The sequence below is a fragment of the Anser cygnoides genome, chromosome 20 (assembly GCF_040182565.1).
Source record: "Anser cygnoides isolate HZ-2024a breed goose chromosome 20, Taihu_goose_T2T_genome, whole genome shotgun sequence".
Classification (NCBI taxonomy): Eukaryota; Metazoa; Chordata; class Aves; order Anseriformes; family Anatidae; genus Anser; species Anser cygnoides.
Window position 1 is genome coordinate 3,907,794 of NC_089892.1, and position 17,967 is coordinate 3,925,760.

General features: G+C 56.0%; 1 protein-coding gene and 1 long non-coding RNA gene across 4 annotated transcripts in view; one reads left to right on the forward strand and one right to left on the reverse strand.

Moving 5' to 3' along the window:
• Positions 1 to 2,423: 2,423 nt before the first annotated feature.
• Positions 2,424 to 17,967, reverse strand: part of RXRA (retinoid X receptor alpha) — a 100,875-nt gene continuing 85,331 nt past the window's right edge. For all 3 annotated transcript variants that reach the window (XM_066981036.1, XM_066981037.1, XM_048053003.2), the window contains 5 exons: positions 17,303 to 17,432; positions 13,242 to 13,374; positions 12,101 to 12,192; positions 10,431 to 10,536; positions 2,424 to 6,837 (listed from right to left, as the gene is read on the reverse strand). In XM_066981036.1, coding sequence (XP_066837137.1) covers positions 6,690 to 6,837; positions 10,431 to 10,536; positions 12,101 to 12,192; positions 13,242 to 13,374; positions 17,303 to 17,432 — 609 coding nt within the window. In that variant the 3' untranslated portion in view covers positions 2,424 to 6,689. The remainder of the gene's footprint in view (positions 6,838 to 10,430; positions 10,537 to 12,100; positions 12,193 to 13,241; positions 13,375 to 17,302; positions 17,433 to 17,967) is intronic.
• Positions 11,156 to 14,667, forward strand: LOC136786711 (uncharacterized). The gene is made up of 3 exons (XR_010826127.1): positions 11,156 to 12,086; positions 12,573 to 13,404; positions 14,387 to 14,667. It is a non-coding gene; the product is annotated as an uncharacterized lncRNA (long non-coding RNA).

Consider the following 17,967-nt stretch of genomic DNA (forward strand, 5'->3'; position numbering starts at 1 on the left):
AAGCCGAGGCATGGAGAGGACGGGGATCACAGCCGTTCTCTTAAGGATTTCAAAACAGTCTGCCGACACCTCACTCCATCTCTGTCAGCACTGGGGACGCGCAGAAATTAAGTGGCCAGCCTGGTGCCACCAAGCAGGATGCGGCTCCAAGAGTGTCTCCGCACCCCCCGGCACAGCATCGTCCATGCTGGACCCCCTTACGCACCCGGAGCACCAGGATGGTGTTTCGCAGGGGAAGCTGAAGCCCCCCCCGATCCTACACCTCTAAGAGCTCAGGGTTTAGGGAAATCTGGCATTAGGAGGTTTCTGATAAAAGAGCACTCTGGACCTCTTTGTATCTTCCTCCATGCTCCTCACGATGTGAGGGCCAATCCTGCACGTAGCCAGCCCTGCCACGCTGCAAAAGCCCCAAGCCATTGCATGTGTGAACCATTTCATTCCCTTACAACCACCTTCTCTTATCAAGGAATCAGGCACTTTGATCCCAGCTGGAGCTGGAGAAACAGCAACGAGTTCATGGTGCCACCCTCCTCCTCCTCCTGCTCCCTTTTCCCCCAGAGCAGGAGCTGGAGCCTGGGAAGGCGCCCAGCTTCCCGGGGGGGTGGCAGCAAACATGGCAAGGAAAGAAAAAGAACGGTGGGCAGCTTGGCTTGGCCTTGCCTTTTGTTATTAGCTGCTTTAAATATAGAAGTAAGCCCGATGTTCAAAGCAAAGCCGTGGGTGTTGAGCCCACGGGTGGTGGGGACCCAGCCAACCCGTGGTGCGAGGGCGAGCGTTGGCCACGGAGCCCAGTTTGCTCCACCCTGGGAGAAGGGGAAAAGAAAAAAAAAAAAACTCAGGAAGGGAGGTAAATATTTGCTCTCCAAACACAAACTGCTGCCTGGAGGTTAACAAGACAAATAACCAGCCTCTGGAACAGGAGCCATCCCATGCGCGAGTGCAGCCGGCCAGGCGAGCGGCTGCTGGGTGGCCAGGGCCTGTGGGTGCTCCCCGGTCCCCAGAGTCTCCAAAAATGAGCAGAGGGGCGGCACTCGGAGCTGGGGTGGCATCGGGCTGTGTCCCCACACCAGGGAGCAGCAGGCACCTGTGAGCCACCACCATCCTTTTTGCCCCCCCTCCCCTGCCCTCTGCCAGCCACGTCCCCGGCTTCCCAAATGAAAAAATATCGCGGCAAAGTTAGGAGCGCACAGATCGTCACTAACCAAATTGAAACACCCATTTTCCGTCTCTATTTCACCGGCTCTGTAGCCGTCGGGGAGGATTTATCTCCGCTGTAAACCCAAGAGCAAGTTCAATCTTGTTTGTACCTGGCAACGGATCCAGGTTAAGCCAAGGCCACCGCTCGCTGCTCCCCGTCATGAGCACGGTGCTGGGGGCTGGCGGCACCTCCCCGCACGGCAATGCTCCCACTCCAGAGGCACCAACTTGACACCGAGAGGCAAAGGGGCTGGAAAACGGCACGCTGTCCCCACGTGCGTGCCCGAGGGCAGCTTGTCACTGTGCTCTTGTCACCGTGGCGAGGTGCCCATGACCCCAGAAGCGCGCTGCTCCGTGCTGTGCCCTGTGTCCCGGTTTTTGGGATGCGTCCCAGGGTCGGAGCTCCCCCCCGCGCCCATGTCCCCAGTTAGAGCCACGGTGGCTCTGGCCCAGCCCAGCCCACGGTGTGTGGTGTGCCAAGGGTGGTCCTCGTATGTGAGACGGCCCGCGTCACCCCATCGTCACCAACCCACCAGAAAGCCCAGGGTCACCCCCGTGCGCCCAGCTGGCACAGTCCCTCTGGGGGGCTGGCTCCCGCAATGGCACTCATCACACAGCTGCTGTAAGTGGCACCGTCCCACTGTCACTAGTGGGTACAGCTCGAATTGTCAGAGGAATCAGAAATTCTTTCAAGAGAAATTCCTCGGGGCAAGAACAATCTGCTTCGCTCGGCCTTGGGCTTTCCCCCGTGGTTCTGCCGTTGCTCTCACCCCAACCCCAAACCTTTCCGTGATCCTGCGGCTCCAGGAAAACGAAGCCTCAGTGGCTCCCAGACCGATAAATGGGTTTTGGGGTGTTACGGAGCACACTCAAACCACCGTTACTTATTTTTGTACCTACGTTGTCCGTACGTACGTGAGGCTGTCGTGGAGCTGGAGGTGCATCGTGAAGTCCATGGGGCTGTTTTTACTTGCTCACTAAAGCAGGGAGGAAAGAGGCAGGACGAAGTCAAGCACCGAATGCAGAAACCCCACCACCCTCGGCTGAAATCCTGCCTGCTGGGCCAGGCTTCGAAGGACCCAAGGTGAGAAGAGGGGAAGAGCAGGAGGGAACCCGGGACGGGGACCCCTGGGTGACCGGGACCCCCCTTGGTGCGGACAGGACCCCACAGCCTAAGGACCAGCTCAGGAAATACCCATAAAGAACAAAAGAGGACTTGGACTGGGTTATATTTTAAAATGCTCATATATTTTCTTATTTTTTTCTCTCTTTTTTCTTTTTCTTTTTTTTCTTTTTCTTTTTCTTTTTTTTTTTTTTTTCACAATTCTAATACAATTGTTCATCAAAATACTGGCGTTTCCAGCAGCAACTCTTTTTTTTTTTCTTTTTTCCTTTTTTTTTTAAGTGAATAATAATATACGGTAGTGATTTCACAGTAAAACAGACCTGCGGGAACGCCGGATATACGTGACAAAAGACACCCCCAGACCAGCCCGCCCTTCCCTCCCCCCCCCCCCCCCCCCCCCCCCCCCGAAAAAGATTTTGGAAGTGGGGGAAAAAAATAAAAAGTTCATTCAAAAAAATTATTTCAAAAGAGATTTCATATAAAGCCTTTAAAACACAGTCAAAAGTTTCTCCCTCTTCTCCAGATCCCTGTCCCTGCGGATGAACATTTACAGAGAGAAAAGAGAGAGAGAGAAAGAGAGAAAAATAGAGACAGCGTTTATAACAATCTCTGTAGAAGAAACAAAACAATCCAGAAAAAAAAATATCCAAGAATATGCAAGGGATAAAATTACATTTGTACAAAAATAGATTTTTAACTTTATTGATGCTTTAGATATTTTTTCCTTATCTTTTCTCTTTTTTTTTTTTTGTCATTCTAAATTTTAAATGTATTTTATTTTTTTTAGCTATGCAACCCATAGCCAAGGCATCCATCACTAAGTATTGGGAATTGCTAAAGCTATTTTTTTTTACTCAAAACCACCTGCTGCTCAAAAGAAAAAAAAAAAAAAAAAGAACAAAAACAAAAAAGGCATCTTAAAATAGATGCATTTCCTTTGTCTCGAGTCATAAGGATCCAGATTTGGCGTACGCCAATTCGGAAAGGGGTTCAGATACAATGTACTCGCTTACACGAAGCAAAAAAAAAAAAAACATACGAGAGGAAAAAAAAAAAAAACAGGAAAAAAGAACTGACTTAAAACAACAAAAAAAAGTCTGTAATTGCTACGGTTATAATATATGTATATGTGAGTGAGGATATTTATACAGTGTATATATCTACAGTACATACATGTATACACACGCACATATGTATCAACTTAAAACAGATCATGCACGCTAGTCACTGATGGGGACATCATCAGCTCTTGAGCCACGGTCGTGCGGGGGGGGGGGGAGCTGAAACGTGCCCATTGCTCAGGTGGGACCCGCGGCGGCGCTCAGCCCCGCGGCACGCGGCTCGGCTGGGGAAGGCGGCGGGGAACGGCCCGGGTGGCTGAAAAGCTGATGGTTGTGCTATCTTTAGAAAATTAAAGATTGTCCCACCAACAGAAGGAGATTAAAAAATAAAAAATAAAAATTAAAAAACAGATCACCCTAATCAAACCAGATTTTTGCGAGGGTACTACGATCTGGTTAAATGAAAGTCCTACCTCTCTAGTGAATAATGTGCCTTTTTTTTTTTTTTTTCTTTTACCCATGTATCACCTCTTCAAACAAGCATGTAATATATTTATAGCTATTATGATGAGGAAGAAAAAAAAAAAATAAGAAGCCAAAAAAAGTGAAAAAGAATACAAATGAAAGACTCAAACTCATGCAAAAGCACGTTGCTTTAAGGCTGCTGTGGCAGATGTCAGTGGACGCACAGAAGCTTTTCCTCCTGCTGGAGACAGCTGCGCCGGTGACCCTGGGCGGGTGGGCAGGGGGGGGTCGTGCTCGGGGGGCTGAGCAGCCGTGTTCGTGTTCAGGACCCGCTGGGAACCCCGAAAGCTGCTGGTGTGGATCGGAGGAGCTCTACCGAAAGCAGCAGCCATGCGGATTTACAGCAACGCGGGAGCTCCCTCGACACCTGCCGAAAGCACGAGGTCCGGGACGGTGCTCAGCCCTTCCCCAAAACCCTCCTCCGTGGGGAGGGGGGGGGGGGTCACAAACCACACCAACGCAACGCCCCAGCAGGGAAACTGAGGCACGGAGACGTGCGCCCTGACCGAGAGCCCCTTGCTGGCAGAGCCTTCCCCTTCGCACCACGCTTTTTGCTGAGGACACCCCGGTGCCGACGGCGTTTTAATTATACCGAGTTAAACGCTACCCAGGATGGGGCGGGGTGGGGTGGGGGCACCTGCTCGCGGATCCCCTTCCAAAAACTCACCGAGCAAAAAAAAAAAAAAAAAAAAAAAGTGGTTCTACCCAACGGAGACAAACAACAGCTCGGGTTTATTACAGTGCAAGGTCGAGCTCCAGCCCAGCCCCCTGGGTGCGCGCCCCCGCCTGCTGCCAGCCCCCGGCCACCGCGCGCGGGCGTGCGCGAGCGCGGCGCTGGCAAGGAGCAGCCTGCTCGTGTTTACTGGCACCCTTGCTAGATTTCGTTTCTCTTGCCTAGTTTTCTTGGCAAATTCTTCCAGGGTGAAGCTGTTTAATAATATTTTCGGCGGCACGCAGGCTGCTGGAGAAGCAGAGCCAAAACGCTTCTCCTCCCCGCCTCTGTGGATTCGCCACTTCGGGCCAGCCTAAGGGAAAGTTATGACCTGAAATCCTGAGTATTTATTCAGCGAGGAGATGGCCTTATTAACCGCAGGGGACGGAGCCGCCAGGCGGGACGAGACAGGCGGGTGACAACTGTGTCCCCTCCAAAGCAGAGGCGGGGGCTGCCCGGCACCGCTCCGTCCCCCCGTCAGGCACAAAGCGGCTGTTGGAGGGGGCAGCTACAGCCCCCAGGGAGAAACGGAGACCGCCCTCTCTTTGGGACCTAATGCTCTGCTGCTTCGGGGCACAGCAGACATGAAAGCGGTGGGGAAGCCCTGGGCCTGGAGCCCTGGGCCTGAGGCCAACCGCAGGCACCTCGTCCTTGGCTCTCAGCGCCCTGGGATGTGCTCAGGACTGTCCTGTCCTGCTGCGGGGGGGGAAAAACCCTCCCCAGGAGCCTTCCCGGCTCAATCGGCTCTGTTTTTTTAGCCCATGCGCTCAGGCAGGCTCCGGGGACACCTGATTAAAGCGAAAGGCGAGGGGATGGGGACCGGCGCTCCGGGCTGACCTCCTGTCCCTGCCGGGCATCCCCCTCCAGCCAGGACCTCCCAGCCCCACGTCCCTGCCCAAACGGGAAGATCTGGGGAGGGGGAGCCCCATTCCCGCTTCGCCACTAATTAACGTCCACAATTGCCAAACGCTCCCACTAATTGTTGCCCTGCAGTGTTTTGCACCAAGGCTGCTGAATCGACAAGCCCTTGGACGAGCCCGAACCCCCCATGCGGGCGCAGTCAGGGCGGTGGGCGCTTTGGCGAGCCCACCCCAGCAGCCAGAAACACAAAACCAACCTGGAGCAGGGCAGGAGCAAAACACCAAACGGGGAGCACTGCCGAGGCACCAGCCCCTGGTGCTCCAGCACGACAGCCCTTAAATTGAGCAGGGGTCCCGCGGGATGGTGCCTGGCGAGCGGGGCCGTGCCGGGATGCTGGGCGCAGTGGGAAGGGCAGGGGTTCTCAGCAGGACCCCTGCGAGGGCGATGCCGGGTCCCAAACAGCCTTAAAGCAAGCGCTCCGGACCTGTGCTCGTGTCTGTGGGCAGCTCCGGCCTGAGAGCAGCAGCGCCTGGTGCCCTGGGGTGGGCAGAGAGAGAGAGGACGTCCCCGTGCCACCGGGTATTCGGAGGGGGGATTTAGCTCAACCCCGAATCCTCTGCTTTTAAGTGAAAGGAGAAGGCTCTGCGCAGCCACGAGTGACTCACTCACGGGGCACGGTAAGGGCCGCCTCTCCCTCCGCGAAGTAACTACCGAGACTACTAATAACAGTTAGAAACCAAAAATAGAATTCTTTTTTTTTTTTTCTCTTCTCTTTTTCAAAAAAAAAAAAAAAACCTCCATCCTCTGAAAATAGCCAGCTGCAATCCGGCGAGCCGAACCACTCCCTCGGCTCGTCCAAACCCCCGCTGCCCAAAGGGCCGGCACCGTCCCCAGCTCCCGTGGCAGCGCCACCCAGCACGGGGCGCCGGGGCAAAGCTCTCCGTCCCCCACTTCTCTACATCTACCGCAGGGCAACAGCGGATCAGGTCTTTAGACGCAGCAGTGACAGCAAACGGACAAGGGTCAACGTGGCGAGGCGGCGAGGACTTCAGGGGGGTCGCCCCGGGGAGCGCGCGGAGAAGCTCGGACGGTGCCTCCAGCATCGGGGAGGGCAGGGAGGGAAGGGGCTGGGGTGGAGGAGGAGAAAGCAGAGGACGGAGCCCCGCGAGGCCCCGGCCGGGCGAGGGACTGACCCAGCAGCAGTTCTCTAAGTCATTTGATGGGGCGCTTCCAGCATTTCCATCAAGAAGGTGTCGATCGGCGTGTCGCCTATTAGCTTGAAGAAGAAGAGGTGCTCCAGGCATTTCAGGCCGATGGACCGGAGGGCAGGGAGCCGGAGCAGGAGCTTGGCGAACCTGGGGGCAGGAGACACGGCACGGTTAGACATCCAGCTGGCAGCACCAACGTGCAGAGCTTCTGTGGCTGCTCCTGCTCGGAGCTGGACACAACTTCTACTACCGAAGCCATGGGGCTACACCCAGAGCTGTGCAGAGAAATCATTACGGGAAATCATTAATTACGTCCCCAGCCCTGAAGATCAGGAGCTCACGGTGGATATTCACAACAAACATCTGCTGGGAGCTACACAGAGAGAGAAAACACGGCACGAAGGGCCACCCCTGGGCTGGGCGCACGGCCGGCTCCGTGCGTCTGTGCCATGCACGGGCTTCACCGCCCAGCCAGCACCCCGAGGTGCTTGTGGGGTCGCTACAAGGGTCCCTACAAGGGTCCCTACAAGGACCCAAGGAGCGGTGCAGGCAGCTTACGGCACCTCTCTGCTTGCAGCCAGGGGATGGAGGAGGTGCAGAGAGGGCAGCAGAGGCGGTCAGCTTCTGCTGCACCGTGCCCCTTCGCTGCAGGCACTGGCACCTCCCAGGCAGCTCCACGCAGCCCTGGGGGGGGCTTCTTGCACGGCCAAAAATCAGCTGAGCCCCAGGCTGAAGGCGCTGCGTGAGTTAAGGCGATGGAAGCAGACGGATGGGAGCTCTGGAAGCAGAAGCTGGAGACAGGGCTGCAAACCAGACCGGACACGGGGTGCCAGCCCCCGGCTCCCCTTCTCCCCGCCCGGCGCGCGGGGCTCCGCCGAGCCCCAGCCGAACAAAAGCCCTTTCTCCCCAGCCTGCCCGGCGGAGACGCTTTTCAGGTCGCACCCACCACGCTCGCAAAGAGCGCTGACAGCAAGGAGGGGAGAGCCAGGGGGGCTGGGGAGAGCCGACCGCGCTGCACGAGCCGGCTCCCGGCGCCCACCGAGCCCCCGCGCCCGCCCTGCAGCCCCCGCGGGGACACCCAAGGGTGCCCCCATCCTGCCCACCCGTACCGCACGGTGGGCACGCAGCCAGCTGGGGGGCACACGTCCCAGCGTGCAGAAAGGCAGAGAGGCCCTTTAATCGCTGGCGGCGCCTTTTTTTTTTTTTTTTTTTTTTTTGGTTTTACTGCTGCACAATTAGGGCTTCGACACAAGCAAAGGCCAGAACCGAGCCAGCCCAGGGAGAAGGGGACTTCAGACAACACAGAGAGAGAGACATGCACAAACACACCGATATTATACATGCATGCACACTTCTCTTTCTCTTTTTCTCTTTTTTTCTTTTTTTTTTTTTTTTTTTTTTGCTGAGCTGGCGAGAACAGCGGGACCGGAGCCAGGAAAAACAAATCAGTCCTACCATCCCATTCAGGAAGTTTCACTTTAAACCAAACCAGATGATGGCTGCGGCCCTCCGATACGTTTAACCGTGAGATAACCAGCCCGCAGCACGACGACAACGTGCCAGGGGAGAAATCGGCCCCGCTCCCCCGCGGCTGCTCCGTGTCACGTACACGCCGTGCCCCCCTGGCGAAGGAGCAGGGGGGTGGCGTGGAGGCAGCACGGCTCGGTTTTTCCTAGGAATGCCTCCCCCCCGTCCTGCTGCCGCCGAGAAGTTCCCTTTGGGTGTCTGCAGGGTGCCCGGCAGCCCTTGAGGGTTGGGTTTGAGGCCGAAGCCGTGCGCCGCAGGCACCCGTGGAGGCTCGGCGCTGGCCGCGGCGGGGAGCAGGGGAGGATGTGCAGCGCCTGCGATGCTGCTCCGTGCGTTTGCTCAACCACAGGAAGAACTTGTTTCCAGCCCCAGATGGTGATCGCATTGTGCCATGAGACCAGGAAGATGGAGAGAGCTCCTGAGAGCCTTTCCCTTAGCTGTTGTGCAACCCTGGCCTCCCAGCCCACCGGTTAACCCTCCCCAGCCGCTGGGGCTTATTGCAGCCCGGCCCTGCGCTGGAAAGGAGAGGCAGCAAGGCCAGCAACGCTCAGTGCAGCTCCCACGTGCAGCCCTCAAGGATTACCCTTAAAGGTTTTGGTGAAGCGGGGTGTGCAGATCACACGAGGAGGTCCCCGAGGTCATTCAAAGCCAACAAGACCAAACTGCTCAGCCCCTGCTGCAGGCTACGGGAGCCACAAAGCTCCCTTACACAGCCCACGTCACTGGGGCTGCCCCCTGGGGCACACATCTTGGGTGGTGCCTCAGTGACCTTCCTCAGGGGTGCCCGGCAGCTTCACGGTGATTTTTTGGTCAATGAAAAGCAGCCACACGCTCCTGGGGCTGTCCCCACGGCGTCCCCCTGCCCGGTGCCCCCCCAGCCAGGAGCGAGGCAGCGAGCAGCGGCGCGCGAGAGCTGCGGCACACGCTGGATGCCTGTGCGAGGCTAAGAGCGCTTCCCAGCGGGGGAATAATCCGGGAGAGCTGCTGGCCGCATTCCCCAGCGCAGCTCTCCTTGTGCCATTTACGGCCGGCTGCCTGCTCGGAGCCCAAAGCGGCGCGGAGCTCTCCCGAAACTCCGCAGCTGCCAAGTCCGGGGGCCGGGGACTTGCTGAGGAGGTGCAATTCAATCACGTTTTACAGGAAGAGGACTCGGCTCCAGAGTCCGTCTGGGGTCCACGCACACTGCCAAGGGCACCAGAGGCGATCATCCCTGCCCTGTGCACCGTGCTCCTCTCTCATTTCCCTCCTCACTGCCAAAATCAAGAACACCCAACAGGACCTTTATCTTCCACAAGCCAGCCACGAACATCCTAGAAACCTCTGAACAACCTGTCTCTTTTTTTCATCTGCCAGCACTTTGATACCCAAAAGGGAGAAAAAAGAGGCCCACTATTACTTCTGAGGCTCCGTTTTGTTCACTTTACTCGCTGCTTAAGCGCATCCTTGTTTTTCTGAACCACCCAGACCAGCAAGACCAGGAATGCAGGTGAGATGCAAATCCCGGTTGCTGGGGCTGTTTTTTTCCCAGCGTTCGAGCCTCAGCAGCGATACAAACCGGCAGCAGTTTCCAGTGCTTCGCTTGGTTTCTCAAATGACTGTCAGTAAGTGAACTGGCAGTTGCCAGCTTCGGGCTGTAACTGGGAAAATGCGCCCACTCAGCTCCGGAGAGCTCCAGGAAAGCATTCCTAATTCCCCCTCCCATTCCCAGCTGGATTGGGGGAGGCGGGGAGGGGAGAAAAGAGCATCAATTGAGGCTTTCACTTCCCAGCAATGATGCTCATCTGCCACTGAAAATTAACTCCGTGTGTGTCTTGTTTGCACTGTGGTTTGCTCTCCGTGGTTTCCAAAAGGGAAACGATACCCCTTCCCCCATGCGCTCAGCCCACCGCTGCGGCCGGAGGAGCTGGGGCTCCTCAGGAACTGCCACGGCCCGTGCTCGGCGACTGCAAGCACAGGGCTAAGGACCTCTCTCCACTTCTCCGGGGGATTTTCACAGCTGGAGGGGGGGCAGAAATGAGCAGCTGCCTCTGCAGGGAGCTGCTCGCTCCCAGAAGATGCGGGAACAGAGCGAGAGCCCGGTGCAGACGGGACCCAGCACCCGCACGCTGCGGGCTGCAGCCCTGAGGGATGGCACCGGGACCCCCCCAGGGCTGCAGCGCCCCCAGCACGGGGCTTTGTGGCAGTGGGACGGGGCACGGCCAGCAGCAACTCACCTCCCGGGCTGATCGGGGTATTTGTGCTTGCAGTACGCCTCTAGCGACGCGTACACCTTCTCCCGTAACGCCTCGACTTCAGCCGGGTTGGAGAGACCTTTCGAGTCTGAAAGGCAAGGGAAGGAGCGTCAGCCAGGAGCCTCGAGGTGTGCAGGGAGGCGAGGCACCCCCTCCCCATGCACCCCCTCCCCATACACCCCCTCCCTGTACACCCCCCGGGTGCGCAGCCACCTCCACCCCTCCCAGTAGCACCAGTGCAAACCAGAGCAGGGCAAGCCATGGATGTGGCACCTACACCCCGACTACACGAACAGGGCCCCGACACCTTCCCGAAGCATTCAAGTCCCAAAAGGTTTGCCCTGTGACCACAGATCCCTTTTACCCCACCTCGTATCCCAATCCCAACCATTTGGGCTCGTTGCAGCGGTCACAGACCTCAAAGGCTTTAAGAGGCATGGGCTTGGGGGATTTGTCCCTCTAACACAAAGCGCTGCAGCGGGGCTATAAGAAAAATCCCCACTCCAGCAGGTCCCTCGAGGTGGCGAGGAGCTGGTTTTAGCAGGGGGAAAGGGACACTCAGGCCATTGATATCCCAGGCACACGCGCAATGGGAACCTCTCCAGATCCCCTATTTTTTTTTACCATATAGGGCTAATCCCAAATTACAGACAATAAATTCCTGGTGATTACGAGGGGGGGGGGGGGGGGGAAGTCAAACAGAAAAACAAAAACAAGACACGGCACTGAACCCTGCCTGAATGCCTGGTGTGGGGACGGTGGGAAAGGCCAGGGACCGAGCAGTGCCTGGGCACAAACCCCGCTCCTGCAGAGAGCAGGGAGGTGGGGGGGGGCCCAGATGAGCGCCTCTGTCCTCGGCCACTTCTGCGTCTGCTCTGCACTGACCCACACTAAAACGCAGGGAAAACCCCAGTAGGGGCATCTACAGGACAGCAGCCACCTCCCAGCGCAGCAAAGGCTTGCAGGAAGGGCAGGGATGAACCCTGCCCCTTGGGCAGCTGGGGCCAACAGGGCAAAGCGGGCAGTGGGAAAGCCCACTGCACTCTGTAAATCTAAGCAAGTTGCAGACAAAAAAGTTCTTGTGTGTTTTATGAGCAAGTTTCGTGCCTTTCACCCTCTCCAGGCTCTGCGGAGGACTCTTCCAGAAAGCCAGCTAATAAGCCCCCTTGGATACTGAGATCAGAACAGAGGACAATAACACCCATGTTCTGACTTTGCCCCGATCCATGCTTTTGCCTTAAAGGATGTCCACATTCATTTTTGCTCCCATTTAGCAACAGCTCCCTAAAGCGCCAGAACTTTCTTTTTTACAGAGTCAGCTGGGATGCTGTCAATAGGAAGAACGTGTACGTGGATCAAATCAAAGCCCCTCCAGCTCAGCAGAGGGAGGGGAGGACAGCCCTTGGGAAGGAGCCCTGGAGAATTCGGGTGCAGTGCTGGGCATGGATCCTGACCCAGCCGAGCTGCACAGGAGGTGGCTGTAAGGTGGCACTTAATTTGACTTTCCTTCTCGTCTCTCATCCCTCTTGCCCTGATCTCAGGAGCGCCCACAGTTATTTGCAATCGAGCTTTACAGGCAACGAAAGGAGCCCGAAGGACGCAGCATCAGCCAAGAGAGGCGCGGGGCACGGAGAGGAGGTAAGTGCATGTACCGGGGTTGAAGAGGACAATGGCTCGCAGGCAGCCTAGCTCTGTCTTGTCCATCTGCATGTCTCGCATTTTTGACACGAGTTCTGTCAGTACTCTGCAAAGGACACAAAAATCACAGGCGTCAGCATTAAAAAGAAATAGAAAAAAAAAAACAACCAAACAAAAAAAACCAGGTGTCAGACCCAGAGCGAGGTCCACTGGTGCACGTTTAATAAAGTCATGGGACGGGGCTCGTTTCTACCAGCTGAGGATATGCCCTCATTTTCCTCCTGTATCAAAAATAGCTCATTAGGAACATCGATAGTTCCTGTGAGATACAACAGGGACCGTAAAAACTGGCTCCGTGCATTCACTGAGAAGCTTTGGCACCTGAGAAAGCTGCCTAAAAATAAAAAATAATAATAAAAAAAGCAGGTATCTAAAAGCAATTTCCTCTGCCGGTAATTTTTATTACTCCCTTTGCTCTTTCTGCAGGTGCCGGTCTTGAAACATTTTCCACTGATTGCCCAGTTTTTCCTGTTAGCTCCTGCAGTGAAGTCATGATCCTGCACTTATGACCTCACAGGAAACAAATGATGTCACCCGGGCCCGAAGAGCAATTTCCTTGCAAAGCGAAAAAGCAAAAGCGGTTTGGTTTCAGCCCAGGCATCTCGAGATGAGTCTCAGGCAGAGAAACGAGCCGCAATTTACGCGGTGTCTGGAGCCACGCTGTGGGTCAAACACTCTGGACGCCTCCCTTTAAAACGCTTTTCCAAAGCACGAGGTTAACGAGCCCTTGGGACACGCACGCGGGACCTGCCGGCTGTTTGTGGCGCTGTTTTTTCATTGCGGAAACAAAATCACGCCTTGGTCCAATTAAAGACGAGAAGAAATCGAGGAGCGGCCCCCTCGTGAACGTGAGGAGGCATCTGCAAAGAAGCTCCGCTTTGCTCCGGGCAGTCCCAAAGTGACTACTTGGTGGTTTCCGCGGGTCCAGGAGCGGGGACCGGGCGTCGTGGGACGGCCGGGGCGGCCGGGAGCCGCTCCTCCGCCTGCACGTGGGGACGTGGGCCACCCGCCTTGGCACGGGGATGGGGACAGGGACGTCTAGACGTGAGGGGCTGAGATTCCTTCCCCTACCATCCATCCCCTCCACCTTCCCACCTGTCAAAGATGGCCCCGACGCCAGCACTGTGCGCGCTGTTCCGGTGCACGTGGAGCCCGGTGGCTAAGAGGATCCCGTCTTTCACGGCTATGGAGCGGTGGGAGAAGGAGGCGATTAGGAGCTCATTCCACCCTGGGGAGGAGAAAACAACCAAGGCCGCAGGTTAGAGCCACGGGGTCCTCAGCGGGTTCAGGGATCCCCGGCGCTAATGGCTGAGAGAGGAGGAAGGCACCCGAGAGCCGCCTTTTGCTGGGGTCCCTAGGCTGGATGTGGGATGGCAGGGGGGAGCCGAGCCTTTTGTGGATGCCAGGGAAGGAAAAACTTGCTAAGGAACAAATGCACTAAAAATACAACGCTACCAAGAGAAGCAGTTTCCCCTCTAAACCTTGCAGGCAGGGGTGCAAACAGCCCTCTGCCTGCTCCTCTCTCTGCGAACCCCCGAGCGGGTGCCGAGATTCCCCGGTCTGACCTCACGCTCCCTGCCCCTGAGCAGTTAAAGAGCTATTAACGCTTCCTATCAGCTAATTGGGCTCATTTTCAAGCCCTAACGGGGCACGGAGGTTCATTCTCTGCTAAAACAGGGCCGTGAAAACCCTCGCTGAGAGGCGAGGTTCTGCCATCTGCATCTGGAGGGGACGACGCTCCCCTCGCCGCGCCAAGGATGTCCCACAGCCATGACCAGGCCAGCGACAGCCGCTTGGACGTCAGCTTGTGCCTTATTGCTGGATATAGCACCTCAGGAGATAGGAAAACACGCGTCCTCAGAGCCTGGACCCCGCAGGAGCAGTCTGAAGCGGCTCGGATGGGAAGGGAAGGAGGATGCGACTTCCCTCCCCGCCCTCCAGCTCCCCTTTCATCCCTTTTTCAAATTCATTAAGCTGTTTCCAGCCGAGCTCAAAAACGCCTGAAACAAACCCCTAACAAGAAGAAACACTGTAAGGTTTGAAGGGTTGATGTTTTGGTGACTTTCAGGCGGGAGAGGCATCTTTGGCAAGACAGGATGGGTTTTCTGCAGCCCCAGGGAGGCTCACGCTCATCGTGGGGCTGACGTACCCAGCCTGAAACTGCTCTCACGTCCAGGACCCAGGGTTGCTTGGCAGGGTCCAAAATCTCAGGCTATTTGATTTATTTAGTTTTTGCCCAGGCTGGAAAAGCAACGCAAGTATATCCTTCATCTCTCCTGCCACAGAAACATGCCTTTTCTCATTGACTGGCACAAATACAAGGTCCACGTGTGCTGTGTTTACTTACTGCTGCAGAGATGGGCTGTGCCATTAGAAATGTTGACAAGGAATAAAGTTCACTGTTTCCTAAGTGGCCACAGGATGTTTCCACCCCAATCAAGGGAGCATTTACTTGCCTATTTACTGGGCGAGGCCTGGCACTTGCAGAGGGATTGCAGCATTGCGAAACCCAAGGAGGATGGAGGAGAGGTGGTGGCTTGGGGCTGCTCCTCAAACGAGGTGGCTGCAACCCCTGGGGATGCTCTGGGTGCCCCAGGGTACCCAAAGGCACCTGGCAGTGCAGTGTCCTCCACGCGAGCCCACCTCATCGCCAGGTTCCCCCTCAGGGCGCTATAAAATGAACCAGAGACGTAGCCCCTGCCGGGCTGGCCTCGAGGCAGAGAAGGAAAACCGAGGGAAAAGAGGTTTCAAAAGTTGGGTTTCCTTCTCCTCCAAAAAGCTGGAAGAGGGAAGGTTCTTAAATGATTCAGGATTACAGAGGAGAGCTGCTGCCGGCCAACCCAGCGCTGCTCCCCCGAAGCCGCGTGCTCCACTTAGTTTTGCCTCCGAGGACGCCTGAGCGAGCCCGGCTGACGCTCTTAGCTAAATTTTAATACTTAAATATTTCATGGGCAGCTGTTCTCCGCAGGCCGCTCTCACCACTCAATAATAGATGGAGCCACAGCTTAAAAGACTTGGGGGAGGTTATCTGAGGCCCCGGCACAGGCGCTTGGAGCAGGGAGCCCACGGGGGCTGCTCCTGGTGCTGAGCTGCGGGGTCCTGATAAAGCCCAGGACGCGACGGGGTCTGCTCACACCCCACGAGCGGCCCCACAAGGATGCAGCTTGGGGCCGCCCACGATAAGCACCAACGGAGAGGAGAGAACATCAGGTCAGAAAGCCTCCGGTTCAGCTTTCCTTAGCTGTCTTTTCAAGAGAAAAGGAAACCTTGAATTATTGTTTGGGGTTTTGTTTCCGCCCCACAAAAGGAAAAGGCAGCTTTTTGTCTGCATCCAGTCCTTCCCTGCCATCTCTGCAGAAAGCCTCCATTTCAAAGCCCGCTACAGAGACACGTCCCTCCGCTCATCCACGCTCTCAAGAGGCCCTGGAGACCCTCTTCAAAACCACGTTTTTTGTGTTCGCCAGAGAGGGCCCCCAGCCAGCTCCAGGAACCCCCCCAGCCCCAAAAACCTCCCCCAGGAGGCTGGCGGCAGCCGTCCGCCGAGGCCATGGGACTTGCCCGAGCCTGGAGCGAGGCCAACAGGAGAACAAAACCCCCCCCGAAGGCTCCCTTCCTAGCCTCTCGCTGTAACCACGAGACAAAACACGCCTATAAACTCGTATTTCGGTAAAACTAGAAGGGTGGAAAACCCACACCAGTAAACGGCGCGGCTTCATCGCCCCAAAATCACTGCGGCCAAGGACTGCAGAGGGGTTGCAAGAGGGACAGGGTATCTGTATATACGCAGTGATACTGGTTGACAGACAACAAGAAATTGCAGAAATTCTAAGATTCATGCATTTGGGCAACAGTCGGTGTTATTAAACAGAGTGACAGCTGGTGTTTGCGTGGTGAGAAGGAAACAGCGATCCCATCATCGTCCCACTCCGGAGCCCTTCTTCTACCTCCTCCTGAAGCAACCTGCACAGCCCTTGGGCTGAGCTAGTTCCTACGTTTCGAGATGAGGAGCACCTGGCTCTTAAAGCATTTTGCTGCCCGATTTCAAAGGCATTTATGTGGGGGCATGCACGTTCCAAACAGGAGAGAAGCCAGAAATTCACCCAGGTGGAGCAGCAGCGTCCCTGCTACAGAGGCCGATAACACAAGGTCAGAGGAGAGCAGCGAGAGGAGCACACACCCTGCAGGGCTTTCCCCTCTAAAATTCCCTATAAAAGTGCATTCCAGGGAAACAAGAGGAACTTTAAAACTGCCAGGGATTTCAGCATCCCGGGCCTGCTCGGGTTCAGCTGCACAGCTCACCCGCTCACCCTGCTCTCTCCGTAATTCCTGACATCTGCAAGTCCAGGTTGGTTTTTCTCATTGCCGAGCTGAGTGCTGGGTACCGCAGACAAATGCCAAGGTCTCTTTTTTTCTTCTCCCTGTTTTATCCTTCACACCGAGTTTGCCATTTGCTGGAAGCGGTTTCCCAAGTCCCACTGACAACCTGCCTGCCCCTTTGTTTCAGGGAGCATTGAGCCAAAGCCCTTTTAATCACTTATCTGATGACTGGAGCTACACAAAGAGCTTCACACCTAAAATGCATCCTCCTCAAGTCTGTTCTTGCTTTCCTGCTCGCCCCAGTCTTTGTGCATAACCTGCCAGCAGCTGGGGCTTGCAAAGAAGACCCTTTTCCCAGCTAACCGCTTGCAACCTCCCAACGCCTCCGTTCCTGCAGACCCCCTGCAGCATAAGGAAATTTAAAATAAACCCAAAGACTTTTATTTTCATCTTGGTGGGTGGGAGAGGGAGGGTGATATATTTTTCTCCTCCTTCTGGTTTTAATTATGATCAAACGTCGTCGTTCGATGAAATTTCGTGGAGCCCCAAGCCCCCTTGCCTTTTCAAGTCCCAGCTCGGGAGGAACCCAGCGCACATCTCCGAGCGCCTCGCTCATCCGCGAGGAAGCCGGGCCATTTTTCAGCCGATTGGCAGCTGGTGCAACATTTTGGATCACGTTCAGCAACGCGTCCCTTGGGGCTTTTTAAATCCTATTTAGCGATTGAATTATCAGAGGCTGTTACTCAGAACCAGCTAACGGCTTGCGAGTTGCCGGGACCTAAATCTCAGCGCGATACCCGTCACCGGCGGGGATGCGGCGCCCGCGGGGCTGCACTCACCTGCTCGGAGCAGGATGACCTGGTCGTCCAGGGGCAGCTCGGAGAAGTGGGGGATCCTCTTGGCCCACTCCACCAGGGTGAAGAGCTGCTTGTCGGCTGCCTGGCATATGTTCGTCACCGGGTCATTGGGCTGCAAAGAGAAGGAGATTGAAAGGCTCGGGAAAAGGGAGGAGAGGAGAGGCTGGAGGAGCAGCGAAGGGGTTTGCTGCCTCCCTGCTGCGGGAAAAGGCCCCGAATCTGGGAGACCCCACAAGTGGATGTTTGGAGTTACAGGGAAAGGAGGTGGCTTGGCTTCACCTCCGCATGCCTTTCGCTGGTTTTAGTGAGCTTCAGAACAGGACCCAGGTGTGCTGAGATCCAGCATCCATCACACCAACCAAGAGACCAGCTCACTCCACGCGGGCACCATCTGCCAGGACAGGACCCCGTGGCCGTGCAGCGTGCACGTTCCCATTGCCAGCACCTCCCAGACCCACCAAACAGCAACGGAGGGGGCATTACAGAAAAAGAGAAAAACCCTTCCCTTTGAAATATTATCCAGTAACAAAAACCATCTGCTCTCAAGGAGGACAGTCAGCCTAAACACACCAAATCCCTGTTTAAAGGAACTGCTAACAGCTCAAGTGGGCTCATGATTAGGAACTGGAAGAGACCGTCTAACCCTG